This window comes from Arvicanthis niloticus, chromosome 8, assembly GCF_011762505.2.
Source record: "Arvicanthis niloticus isolate mArvNil1 chromosome 8, mArvNil1.pat.X, whole genome shotgun sequence".
NCBI classification, from domain to species: Eukaryota; Metazoa; Chordata; class Mammalia; order Rodentia; family Muridae; genus Arvicanthis; species Arvicanthis niloticus.
In genome coordinates this window covers 26,720,768-26,734,585 of record NC_047665.1, presented here as the reverse complement: position 1 = coordinate 26,734,585, position 13,818 = coordinate 26,720,768, and the positions used below count along the sequence as shown (strand labels likewise).

Here is a 13,818-nt window from a genome sequence, read left to right as displayed (position 1 = left end):
ACACAGTGAGCACATCAACCTCTTCTCTGTGTATCAGCCCAGATCCGTACAGCACTGGGGCTTCCCAGGCTCCCACTGTTGTTCCTGATGCTTCTCCACTATTTCATTTAGGATACTCCTTGGTTTTGTTATGCTCTGAAAGTTAAGTACTTTGGACTTTGTTTTTCATAATTTCTGTTTAGAGTTAACAGTAAGAGTTTATAGTGTACGGCAACTTGTGTATTATCTACCAACTATCTACCAACTATGTAGCAACCAGTGTTTATTCCTTTGCTTCTCTCTCTCTGTCTCTCTCTCTCTCTCTCTCTCTCTCTCTCTCTCTCTCTCTCTCTCTCTCTCTCACACACACACACACACACACACACACACACACAGACATACACATCCCTTTGATGCTGGGAGCACTTTTAGCCAGCTTGGCACTGGTACAAGTACTTGTGTTTTAGCCCTTTAAACCATCTAACAATGGAGTAAAATGTTTGAATTTTGTTCTTATTATAGCGTGTTTGTGTTTGGGGTGGAAGTCTTTAACATGGGAATGTGGCATTGTTCAAAGCTACCCTGCTTTTCCTTAATTGAAAGGGCCTAACACTGGCCCTGGACAGGCCCTACCTCCCAGCCATCTCAAAGCCAGCCTTCCATAGACTCTTTTATCAGTGATAACTTGGGGAATATTTTCCCCTGAAAGCAAAAGCAATCCACTGAAGAAAGGGTGGGAAGAACTGGAGAGCTTGAAATAGCCGAGAGGAGGGCTGTGGGAAAGCCTGTAAAGACACAGAAGCTGGTGCAGGTAAGGGCAAACCTGTCACTCCTCCCAACCCAGAGCCCTTTTCCTAGTGACAGGAGAGATGAGAAATCCTGGCAAAAGAGCAATCAAGACATCTTTGAAATGATTTCAGGAGAGCCAAAGGCAGACATAGAGCCGAGCTGGAGCAGGCCACCAGCACACCTGTTTCTCCAGAGCTAGTGTTTGCACCTGTTTGCTTGGGAGGCAAAGGATAGACTGCACCCACCATGTGATGTCAGTGGGTACTTCACTGTCCCTTGCACATGACCCTGTCACCGCCCATAGTTCCTATCCTGTGCCCTCATCCTTCCCTGCCCTCTGAGCTCCCTCCCTCTTTGGCAACTCCACTCAGTCCCTGTGAGTCCAGCTTCCCTCCTCCCCTTAGCCTCCCTCTTGTGCCTAACCCTCCTCCCCTCTACCTTCTTCCTCTGCTTGCCACCCCTTCCCTCTAGCTCTGCTCTGCAGCCTCCTCTTTAGTCTTTACCTTCCCTCATCGCTTCCTCTTTTATCCCCACTGGCTTCCCCTTCTCCTTTGTCCATTCCTTCTTCCTCTCACCCTCCCCGTGTATCACCCACTCTTCCTTCCTTCCTCCTCCACCCCATCTCTCCCTTCTTCCCTCAGGCCTACTCTGCCTTTAGCCTCCCTCCAACCCTCCTCCTTTGTACCCATTCTTCACTCCTCTCTAGCACTCCTCTGCCTCCTCACCCCTCCCCATCCATCCTCCTCAGCTCCTTCCTCCCCTGGCCCCTCCTCCTCCACCCTCACCCCTCCCCATCCATCCTCCTCAGCTCCTTCCTCCACTGACCCCTCCTCCTCTGCCCTCACCCCTCCCCATCCATCCTCCTCAGCTCCTTCCTCCACTGACCCCTCCTCCTCTGCCCTCACCCCTCCCCATCCATCCTCCTCAGCTCCTTCCTCCCCTGGCCCCTCCTCCTCCACCCTCACCCCTCCCCATCCATCCTCCTCAGCTCCTTCCTCCCCTGGCCCCTCCTCCTCCGCCCTCACCCCTCCCCATCCATCCTCCTCAGCTCCTTCCTCCCCTGGCCCCTCCTCCTCTGCCCTAGCCCCTCCTTTCCTTTTAGTCTTCCTACTTCACCCCATTGCCCTTGCCCCTTCATCCCTTCTCCACTCTTCTCCGCCTGTCCCCCTCTTTGTCCTTCCTCAGCATAGCTCCTATGTTGGCAGCTTCACTGAGAAGCACAGATTAAGTGGCAACTGTGGAGTTTCAAAGAAAAGGAGGGGTTTTTTTTTGTTTTGTTTTGTTTTGTTCATTTTAAAAACAGAAAACTTGATGTCTCCTATGTCAGTTCACTCTAAGTTCTCTGGAATACTTTTCATGCTTATGCTAATTTTATGTTGAAAATGGAAATCACTTACATAGGAAAAACAGAAAGCTAGTTGAATCAGAAACTGTCTGATTGGCTGATAATCCAATGGACCCTTTCCTCCCTCCCATAGAGGAAATATTCTCCTAGCAGCCAAGGCTACCCTAGGGGCCAGGGGCAGGTCAGAAGCAAGGGCTTCCTTTACATCCCCAGACCTGGAAACATGGACATTCTCTCTTGTTCCAACAGTTCCATGCAGATTTCGGTCTCAGTGCTGAATCTGCCTGTCGATTCATCAGAGCATCTCAGCAGCACAGAGTGGCCTAGAAGCCTTGACTAAGTCTGAGTGAGTGGACAGTGGATTGCGCTGGATTCTCAGTCATCAGATGGAACCCTCACCTCAGTCATCTTTGCACTGTGGGCACCAGCAGGAGAGCTTCTTCAGGACAGGCACTGAATCAGTATGCATGAGGGATGTGAGGCAGGTCCCTGCAGGTCTGCGTGGGTCTGCTCTGTGGCGGCTCAGGACACCTGCACCAAGAAAGGATGTCATATCGCACTGGTTTCTCTTGTTTGTTTTCTGTGAGTTCTGTCATGTGTTATTTCCTGTTTTGCTTCTTACATTGTGAAGCATTTGTTGGTATGTTTAAAGGGATAATACATGATGGGAGAGGAGTATGCTGGAGGCTCCCAGGACCAGAAGAATAAAATTACAAAAGGTTTCTTTCGACTTTGGAGAAAACTTAGGAAGTTCTTTATGAGAAAGCAGGAACTCTTGACACATAAGCAAAGTCATGGCTATTGTCCTGAGGATGCCCACCCAGTTCTCAGCTGGGTAGGATGCTTATGGCTTCCCTCACATTCCCCTTTCAGTACCATCATCGTGCCTCAGCTCAGAAGGGCAGTTGGGAAGATGAAGCGCTTGGGGTACTTAGAGGCTCCTGAGCTATCATCTCATTGTGTCCATCTCACTGTGTCCATCTCACTGTGTCCACATCACTGTGTCTATGTCACTGTGTCCATGTCACTGTGTCCATCTCACTGTGTCCACCTCACTGTGTCCATCTCACTGTGTCCATCTCACTGTGGTCCATGTCACTGTGTCCACCCCACTGTGTCCATCTCACTATGTCCATCTCACTGTGTCCATCTCACTGTGGTCCACCTCACTGTGGTGTGCACTGCGCAAATGCTAACAGGGTCAATACAGACGCTGTGATACCGCTTGGTTTCTCAGAGTTTCAGTCCACATATCCCTGAGGGCTTTGACAGGAGATACAGAGCTGCAGAGACCTGGGTATGTACGGCTGAGGTGCTTGACTGATCCTCAGAAGACAGCCCGCTGAATTCATTTTCTCCTCACTAGGAAACCTGAGCCAGAACCACAGTGCATGTTAGCAAGCCAGAAGAGAAAGTTCATGAAGCTACTCAGAAAAGTAATGAATATGTGTTTTTGTCATTCTTTTAAGTATTCTCTCTGAGGTTTAACTTAAAGTATTGCCTGCCTGCCTTCTTTCATTCCTTGCTTCCTTCCTTTCTTTCTTTCTTTCTTTTTTTTCTTTATAAAATGCTCTGACAGAACTCAGAAGGAGTAAATGAAAAGTCAGGCAGTAGCCTGCAGGTGGGAGCTTTCTGTATCCCCTCTCTAGGGAGTCTTCTCTTTTTCAACATTAGATACTGGTGTAGTTATGTCCTTTGAATTTTGGAGAAGGGTGCTAGAGGCATTGGTGTTGATGAAGTCCCATATGAGGAAATGACAGTGCTCCATGGTAGAGTCAGGAAGAGGGAATGGCAGATCCATGGACTCCCTCAAGAGTGCTGTACTTATTTAAAAGGCTATGAATTTGCTTGATTGTATTCAACTAAACCTAAAACACTCTGGGGTCCTCCTGTGTACAATGGTTTGAATTAGGGATAATGGGTGGTAAAAAGAATTTGGTAACTCCCTAAACCTTGTAAACTTGCTCCCTAACTTAAAAAGGGGCACAAGTAAGTCATCCGTCTTCCTTTGCGTGTGTGCTTCACAGTTTACACAGAGCAGAGAATGGAACTGAGTAAATACTTCCTCATACAGGATCACTGCACCTCCCCAAGTGTACTGTGAGTTGAAAAGGCACCACCTAAATGCCCCCATGAATTCACTTGACCAAAGTAAGCGGCTTGGTTGCACAGGGTCAGGATTGACTTCTCTCCTGGACAATGCTTTTTAATATATAATTACACTGCACCCATCTTCAGACACACCAGTAGAGGGCAGCAGATCCCATTAGATATGGTTGTAAGCCACTATGTCGTTGCTGGGAATTGGACTTAGATCCTCTGGAAGAGCAGTCAGTGTACTTAACTGCTGAGCCATCTCTCCAACCCCTGAACAATACTTGAAGTGACAGGAAATTGACCAGCTGCAAGGACCATGAGCAGCTCATTCCTTAGACATGTTGGGTTTATGTGGACCAGGCATGTGCACTTCAGAGAGACAAAGTGAATAGAGTAAGATTAAGATCATATCTAACAAAATCAACTTTAAAATGAAAAAGAAGTGTCATTTGACACTAAGAAAAGAAAATCCTATAAAATATCAGATATAGAGCCAGCAGCTAAAATTCACAGAATAACAAAATATCAGAGCAAGACAATCCCCTAGAACAGTCAGTCCAAATCAGTCATCCTCAGGTGGGGACACCACCACCCTTGTCTTCGGCAGTATGTATAGGGTAAAAATGTACTGTAATATTACCAGGTTGGGGAAGACAGAAGCCATTTTCTCTGAAGATATTTTGGCTGCTACTTACAGACTCATGGAGCATGAGGAAAGCTTTGTAGTATTGCTATGGAGTATGTCTGTTGTGGGGGTTTCCTGAGCTGCGGGGGATTTCCACACTCTCCCATGTGATGTTTGGCAGCTTGAATTCCTTTAATGCCCACCATCAGAGCGCTTTTCCTTACTGTTCCTCTGCCCAGCCCCTTCAGAAGTCTCTGCACTCTGACAGTAAATAGCTCAGAAAACAGATGAGAGATGTGTAAATTTACCTTTTCCCCCTAGGGATGGACTGAGCTTTGGAAGCTCCTGTTGTGCTGAGTTTCACTTCTAAACGGTGATAACTTGCTTTCATAATGCAAGCTTTGTCTTCTGTTTCATATGCATTTTCTAAGCAACCCCATAAACAAATATTTAATTTGTTTTCACTCTTGTAGGATTGAATGGAACATAAATGAAACTGTACTGTTTCATGCCCATTGGAAGCTTGGTGGATACCCAGAACAATTTTGGTATTGTAGAGACGGACATGTCACAGAAGGGGCTGGCCCATTGTCAATTTAAACAACTAAATACACATGAGTAAGAGGGATCACTGAGATTTATTAGCTCAAGCCATTGACATTTACTATGTGGTTTTCATGGCTTCATTCAGATAGATCCCTTCTTGTTTTTCTTCATTTGGGGACATCCAAGGCCCAAATGGATGGCTTTGAAGGCATCTCTAAGTATACTCCTGGCTTTTGTTTTCATAGATGTATAAGCTTTAACAGGCTGCACAACATCTTGGGGCTTCAAGAGTTTTCAGTGGTAATGATGGTAATTCTACGTAATGTTCTAAGAGGTTCTAATCTAATAAGATACCGTCCAGTATTGCTGCAAATACAAGCAGAAATTTAATCTTCAGCCTTAAAAGACAGGAGAGTGCTGGGATTACAAGTCATTTATTAACATCAAGCTAGCTGTAGTAATGTGACCTTTGGTAACATGGACTTCACTGAGGGTCCTTGAACATTATGCACCTTGGCTTCCATCAACAAATCTTATACAAAAAAGCCAGTTGGTTACTACAGGCACAGTAATAAACATGGTCACCATCTTGTCCACCATAGTCCTGAAAGCCTCTGTAAAGCCTGCTATGAAAAAATTTGTAAGAGTTCAATGTAAGAGAATTTAGCTGTCTTCATCATATTGTTAAAGTTAATATTAAGCATTTTGCACTTAACCTTTTCCCTGTATCTGGCTAGGGAGAGACCCTGCTGATTCTTTGTCAGTCTTTGAGGTTTACGGTTTGTATTGCTTTTCTTCCTGGTCTCAGCACTACTAATGTTGACCCCCACACATTATATTCAAGGCTGACAACATAGTACTGTATATACCACTCAAGAACTTAACACCCAGCATCTATGAATGCCTAAGAATTGAGTCTGTTGAAAGAAAATACCTGTTGGACATCACCTCATCAGCCACAAGAGCACCAAGCCTAGGTCTTATGCCAGGTGAATAAAGGAAAAGAGACTGAACTGCCTTGAAGAGCCATTTCTAAGTGTACCATTTCAGATGGCTTTACACATAGCCACATGACATTGGTCATGTGGCTCATGACCTATGAAAGGGATGAGAAAGAAAAGTGCAGAAGCGAGTTGGCTCCAGTAAAGTGCCAGAAACATTCTCTTAAGTTAACTCTTTGCTCATCATCAAGCATTTTATTACATACTTTTGTTAGCCACTTGAAATCCCCAGTGGAGTGAGACAGAGTATAAAATTGTGAAAATCAAACACAACAGATGAATGATATATGTACCCAAGGTTAGGTATTATACATTAGTACACAAGAGGCATTCAGTGGCCTAGATTGGCCATAGGTAGTTTGATCACTGGCCAAGTGATATTTAGGTTGTTCCACTCAATATAAATCAGTCACAGCCAATTACTTTATATGCAACCGGCAGTGTATCCCACTAGCCAATGCAGATATTATGCTTTGGGAAATCACTTATTACAGGGCTGTGTCCCAACTAAAGTTGTAGACTCCAGAGAACAGAGCAATGCCTCATCTAAGTCCTTATGCTTACTATATGTGGCACACAACTGATATGCAAGAATATGTAAAAGATGACTCGATAAATGCCATGAAAACAAGGTCCCTCTAAATAAACTGAGCAATGCTCATAAGAACTCACAGAGACTGGAGCAGCAAGCACAGGGCCTGCATGGGTCTACACCAGATCTTCTACATATATATTGTACCTTTCAGTTTCGTATCGGGCCTCCTGAGTGTGTGAATGAGTAGGTCTCTGATTCTTGTGCTTTTTTAAGTTCTTTTTCTTCTGTTGGGTTGCCTTGTCCAACTTCGATGTGATGGGTTTTACTTTATCTTATTTTATTTTGTTTTGTTTTGTTACTATCTCTTCAGAGTCTGTTCTTTTCTAATAAGAAACAGAGAGGAAATGGATCTAGGTAAAAGCAGAGGTGGGCAGGAACTGGGAGGAGTAGAGGGAGGGAAAATGTAATGAGGGTGTATTATGTAAGAGAGTAATCTATTTTTCAGTAACAGGGGAAAATAATTTTTTTAATTTTAATGGGAATATATGCTAAAATAATCTGAAGTAGAATATCATAATATTTATCAGAAGTAGCCTGTTGTACAAGTTGCCAGTACTTGTAGGTGCTTCAAAAGCAGACACTGCTAGCCAATGGCTCCTGAGTCAAGCCCTGCTTTTGATGCAGCTAAGCATACGTAAGTCCTCAGTATCAGCCACAGCTGTGAAAGCCTGCTTATTGTTTTTTTCTTTTCAAAATATGTTTTTAGATGTATTTTATTATTTTGTGTAAAAGTATTTTGTCTGCATGCATGTCTGTGCACCACAGATGTTCCTGATGCCTTAGTAGGCCAGAAGAAGACATCAGATCCCTTGGAACAGGGGACAGACAGCCATGAACAGCAGCATGGGTCTGAGTGGGAATCAAAGCCATGTTCTCTGGGAGAGCGGCCCATGCTCTTAAGAGCTGGGACTTCACTGCAGTCCCCTCTTTTCTTCCTTAACACACACCCTGTGTTTCCATTCAGTTCGTCCTATCCAGAAGCTTGGCATTGGATTTCCACCACCCATGCTTTTAGCAGTCCCTGCTCTCTTCTCATTCCAAGGCTCAGCTGGGACTCTTCACATGAGTCTTAGCTGGATTCACAAGTACTTAGAACAGTTTTATTTTCAGTGTCCCCTTAATTCTCATCCAAGTCTCTATATTGAGAAGTCTGCAGTCTATGCCTAACTATAATGATTGGAGTGTCCCCACACTATAATAAATAATGAGTGTCAGTGAACTCATTATGGTAAATTCTTGGGTAATTACTCTCTGCCATAGTTAGGGACTTAGGGTAGCATAAGCTAAAATTATTCTGTCTGAAGACAAGCCCGGGGTGGATGCTAGGGTTAAATATAATTCATTTGCCATGTGTTTATTATAGTTAAATTGAACTAATTTAAGGCCTGTTGCTGGCCAGCAACTAAGGAGGAGAAAAATTCAGTGCTGTGAGTTCTCAGAAAGGAAAATGAGGCTCCACGGCCCAACTTGCAGAACATGGCACAGGCAAGCCTTCCTCCCACTCAGTCTCCATCCTTTCTGACCCAGTCAGATGCATCTGTTGCTGAAAGTGGTGAGCCAGTAATCCACTGAGGTGTTGGGTTCGTATGGTCCAGGGAGAGGGCTCTCAGCTTCAGGTTGAAATTCTGCTTCATTCTTTCTTCTGTTTCACTCAATCATCACCAGAGGAACCATAATGGCCAAAGTCAGTGATGTGGGCACATTCTCAGCAGATCATGGGCTCCCTCCCTCCATGCCCCCTTCCTTTCAATATGGTAGGGCCCATTTGGGTGTTAGTTCTTCTAAGCCTTCCATCTCAGAAAGGGGTTATTCTGAACCAGCTGTGAAAGGAGCAACATTTGCCCTCACAGTGCACACTCTTTAGAACAGCTTTTTATCACCATTCACAAGAAGACAAAAGGAATAAGAGGGGAGTGTAGAATCCATAAAATCCACAGCAAATCGAAATGTCCCCTTCACTGAAGCCTGGGTATCCAGAGGCAACCCAGAGTTTCCAGCTGAGACAGCTGTTCCACGGTACAGTGCCTGGACACAGCCCGTATGTTCAGCCCTGACATGACATAGCTTACCATAGCAGAGGGTTCTAATTCTAAACCTTATGACCCAGGCTCTTCTGAAAACTGTTTTGCCCAGTTTGGCCACAGAAGTAGTTTTCAACCTTGATAGCAAGTGCAGTATGCATGCTAGACACTGTGGGTAATGTAACTTCAGGAATATAACTGGTTTCAGTGCAGAGATTTAATTGAGCCTTAAAGTTCAGGGCGAGAAATAGTTTTTTGTCCACCACTACCCCATCTCCCTGCAGCTACCTACCCTTAAAATATCATGTAGAGCAATGATTCTCATCTTGTGGGTTACAATCCCTTTGGGGGTTGCAGATATCATGCATGTCAGATATTTAAATTTATAATCATATGAATATCAAAATTACAGTTATGAAGTAGCAATGAAATAATTCTATGGCTGTGATTCACCACAGCATGAGGAACTGCCCTAAAGGATTACAGCTTAGGAAGGTTGAGTGAGAGCCGCTGCTGTAGAGCTGACCTGTAGCTGAGTCAAATGGCTCAGTGTGACCCAGGGCTGGACTGCAACTGAACCTGTCAGAATCAGTAGCTGTGATAGAAGCTAGGACTGGTTGCCACTACTAACACACACACACACACACACACACACACACACACACACACACACACACACACACACATATATATATATATATATATATATATATATATATATATATATATATCACACCAGAATTTGGAGGCACTATATTTTGGCAATTATATCTTTGAGTAATGATTATAATGGAGCAAAATGGGCCACTGCAATTAATGTGTGCGTCTAGTAGCTCCCACTGTGACACAGTATTTTTAGCCATTTATCAGAAAAACATGTGAATTAATAACATAACAAGATACATAAAGCCTATCACTATGGTGGATCTACCTCTACAGCTTGGAGTCAAGTCCCCACTGTGCATCTCCCCTGTGTCCTAGAACTGTGATAATATGCATTGAGGGGCAAATGGCTGAATAATCCAAAAAGAGTATGAGAGAAACTAATCCAAATGCAGGTCCTGTGTCCATTTCCAGATTCCAGTTCCACATCATGAGCACAGAAGCACATCTGATCTTGCTGGCACATATTTGAGGGATCCATTTGAAACTGAAATGAGCTGACATGCCTACAGACTCTGCTTCCCTGTCTCTGTCAAAAGCAGCTCTCAGTTAAGACAGTTTCAGCTCCTTCTAGGGGACTTCAGTGACAAGGCACAAGTTTGGGCCTGTGCACTATGGTGCAGGTGTCAGGGGACACAAGAAGTGATCTGTGTTAGCAAAGACACAGTTGTAGTTGTTTTATTTTCTAAATGGAACTTGAACAGCAAAGAATTTTCTCTGACACATTCAGAATTCAGCTAAACTTTTGCTGTTTGAATTTATGCCAGTTCTGGGGAAATGATGGGCAGAAAGAAGAAACATGGGGACTTTCCAAGAAATTAAGCTGCTTCACTCCTGTGTCGGTGAGGCTTTTTAATCTGTGATGAACACAGACTTACAGACAATGTGCAGATGTCCCAACTGGCAATTTAGTACACAGGCCTACACACATGGCACACCAACACCACAATCTCCTGAGTCTCTCTACAAATGGATTTTTCTGGAGTATGGGATTAATTTGAGATAAAGATACATAGTATATGTGAGGTATGTATCATCCCAGGAAACTAAAATTAGACAGCTCATCCTGGGATGTGTGGACAATGGTCTTCTTAAGTTTTGTTGTTTATTTAACTTTAAATCAACCATGTGAATTATTATATAGTTTTTCAACCCAACTAAACACTAAGCAGAACACTAAGCTGAAACCAAGAGCAAGTCTGCCAAAGATTTATGTATGTGTTGTATTCAAACACTGACTTTAAAACCAGTGACACTGAAGATATATCCTCCATTTCCTCTTTTTAATTTAAAATGACTTTTCATTCAGTGCATTCTTTTTAGAAATCGGGGAATGAGGGAAGGGAGACAGACAGATGGGGGAGGGGGGAAGGTAGGAAGGAAAGCAGGCAGGCAGGCTCAGGTGTTAGTTCAGTTGACCAGAACTTAAAAGACACTGGTGGCTGGACACTAGGAGTGGGTGGATCTGTTGGAAAGAAATGGTCTTGGAGCAGGAGGTTCTTGTGTCCTGGCAGTCAGAGAGCTGCTTGTCTTTTACATTAGCAAATGTTCATGGTCACTCAGGATTTTTTTTCACTTACAGTTCTGTGAATACCTGATTTCACTTGCCTAGGCTCACATTCTTGGTGGGGAGAATGTATATGAAATGGCTTTTGTCTTCTCACATAGGAATGATTATAGCCTACATGGGATCAGTATTGCTCAGTTATTCAGGAAGAACTATTTTTGCCAGCATTATGAAGCTTTTCCATATTTGGAACTGTGGTATTTTGTATTGGGGATTTTTTAAAAGCTATTGTCTGGTCTAGTCCCTTCATTATGCACTTGGAAATTTTGACACCAGCAGGAGCAAGGAAAGGACCCACGTCTGGTTCAGCACAGCGAAGCTAAAGCCACTTCTCTGTTTCTATTTCTGATGCTTAGTGATTTTCACATCAGATTTCCAAATAGTTGGGGGAATTAAAGGACAAGCTTTAAAGTCTTTGAGGACTGGGAGTTTGATTCCAAGGTAAAGTACTTCCCTACCCAGTGTACACAAGGCCCTGGACTCAATCCACAGCACAAGAAAAAAGAAAACAAGTCTCACTGTCTGCATTCTTAAAGGGAAAAGAAGTGAGGATTGCAGGACCTGTCCACAGCGTAAATCATCAGTACACATTTTTATTTTTAGAAGATATTTTATAAGCTTGCATATATTTTTACTACTCGATCAATAAAATGCATGACACTTATAGTTAGATGAAAGACGGATGTGGATGGATGAAAGGGATGGATGGATGGATAGATAGATAGATAGATAGATAGATAGATAGATAGATAGATAGATAGGAACTTGTATTTAAGGCTTACCTACTAGATGAGATGGTAGAATAAACTATATAGGACTGGACTGCCAGACAAGATAGGTCAGAAAATGGATAGTGAGACAGATTAAATAAAACCACACAGGAGGTTATAGTTCATGTTCTGTCAGCACAGAGAGTTGAAGAAGAAAGGCATAATATGATAGGCTCCTTTTCAGTGATGATCTACAAGAATAGTTGTAGTGTAAAAAGCCATGCATGCCAGCATATTCACATTCTGAAGGCAGCATGGTCTACAGTGACTGCTTAGTCCTGAGCATGTGCCTTACTCTTCCATGCCTACCAAGTAGAGCATCAAAAAGAGCCCCACTAGATTAGGACTGGTCATAGAGCAAGTGTAAGCACTTGAGCTAGTGATCCCCTGATGTGCTAGATAGTGGGCTCAGTGGTTGAGTACTTGCTGCTCTTGCAAAAGACCTATGTTTACTCTCCCAGCGGCCACATGGCTGCTCACAGCCACAACTACTGTCGATCCAGGCCCTGAGACAATGATAGCCCTTTCCAGCCTCACTGAGTACTGCACATGTGCGGTGCCCATATATACATGTAGGCAAAACACTCATGCATAAAATAGAGAAAAAGAAATGGATAGATAGATAGAACAGTCTTCCAAGCTTCTCCTATCACATTTCGTGCGGAAAGACCGAGTTGGGAACCATCAAGAGTAGCACAGTGTCAATGACTGGGAGGGCTGCTCAGCACCAAAACAAAGTAAAGCGTTCAGAGAAGACGGTAAAGTGAGCCAGAACCCATCCGTAAGTAAGCTATAAATGCTGTGTTCTTCCCATCATGCCTTCATTGCTTAGCACCAGTGGAGTAGGACATGGTTTGGTTTTTTTTTTTTTTTTTTTTTTTTAATGTCATAAGAAGTGTTTTTCCTAGTCTCCTTCTCTAGGCACTGTGTGTCTTGGTCATAACTGATGCCACAATGTACTTCTGATGAGAGTTATGCTTTTCCTCTCACCTATGGGAAATTTCACCTTATTGGGTGAAATGGCATTTAAAAATATGAATTAAAATAAAGCCAGATGATACTAAACCTGGTTAGACTCATATAAAATCTAATAAAGTAACCACCAACTCAACCTGACTCCGGCTTATGACAGGCTTAGTTCAACATGCTACCTTGAAGCTTGCAAGAGAACTTTTTTAGTTTTTATTTTATTATTTTGATTCTTTCTCTCTTATAGTCTCAGATTAGGTACTAGCCTTCTAGTGCCTAAAAGTTGCATTTTGTACTTGCTGTATACAGTAGTCCTATTGGGCTGGATGTACATTCAAAAGTTCAGATTTATTTAATCTTCCATTTTTAAATCATGACACTAACAATATATTTCATTGCACATGCCTCCGGTATCCTAGTTTGAGATCTGCTTTAATTCACCATAACACTTTAATAAGACTATTACAGACAGTAAGCTAGCCATAGGGACATTTACAGTGTCATATTAAGGTAGTATGTGCCCCTTGCCTTGTGACAATACATAAATCATTGCAATAGGATTTTATAGGGAAGAGTATCAACGCCTTGGAATACTTTAAAAACTATACTAAGTCATATTTCTTAATACAAATATTTCATTTTATTTAATTATTTATTAAATGCTCTTGGACTTAATTAGGCTTGGTTTATTCTTTTGTTCTGATTTAGAAAAAGAAAATCTTGTAGCCCACCTTAAATTTTAGCCCCTACCCTCTGACTTCAATTTCTCCTTCCTTGCTCCGGGATTGCCCTGGTGTTTGCTCATTCCTCCAGTCAAATATAGACAGACTTGAGTAAGTGTGATTCTGTGT

At 43.0% G+C, this 13,818-nt stretch overlaps 1 protein-coding gene across 7 annotated transcripts in view; it reads left to right on the top strand.

Moving 5' to 3' along the window:
• Nucleotides 1-13,818, top strand: part of Fars2 (phenylalanyl-tRNA synthetase 2, mitochondrial) — a 413,321-nt gene that overhangs the window by 325,929 nt on the left and 73,574 nt on the right. The window contains exon 8 of one of the 7 annotated variants that reach the window (XM_034510760.2): nt 2,363-2,843. The exons of the other annotated variants lie outside the window; for them this stretch is intronic. Within the exon in view, the coding sequence (XP_034366651.1) occupies nt 2,363-2,453 (91 nt within the window). The 3' untranslated portion in view covers nt 2,454-2,843. Of the gene's footprint in view, nt 1-2,362; nt 2,844-13,818 lie in introns of those variants that run through there. 7 annotated transcript variants of the gene reach the window in all.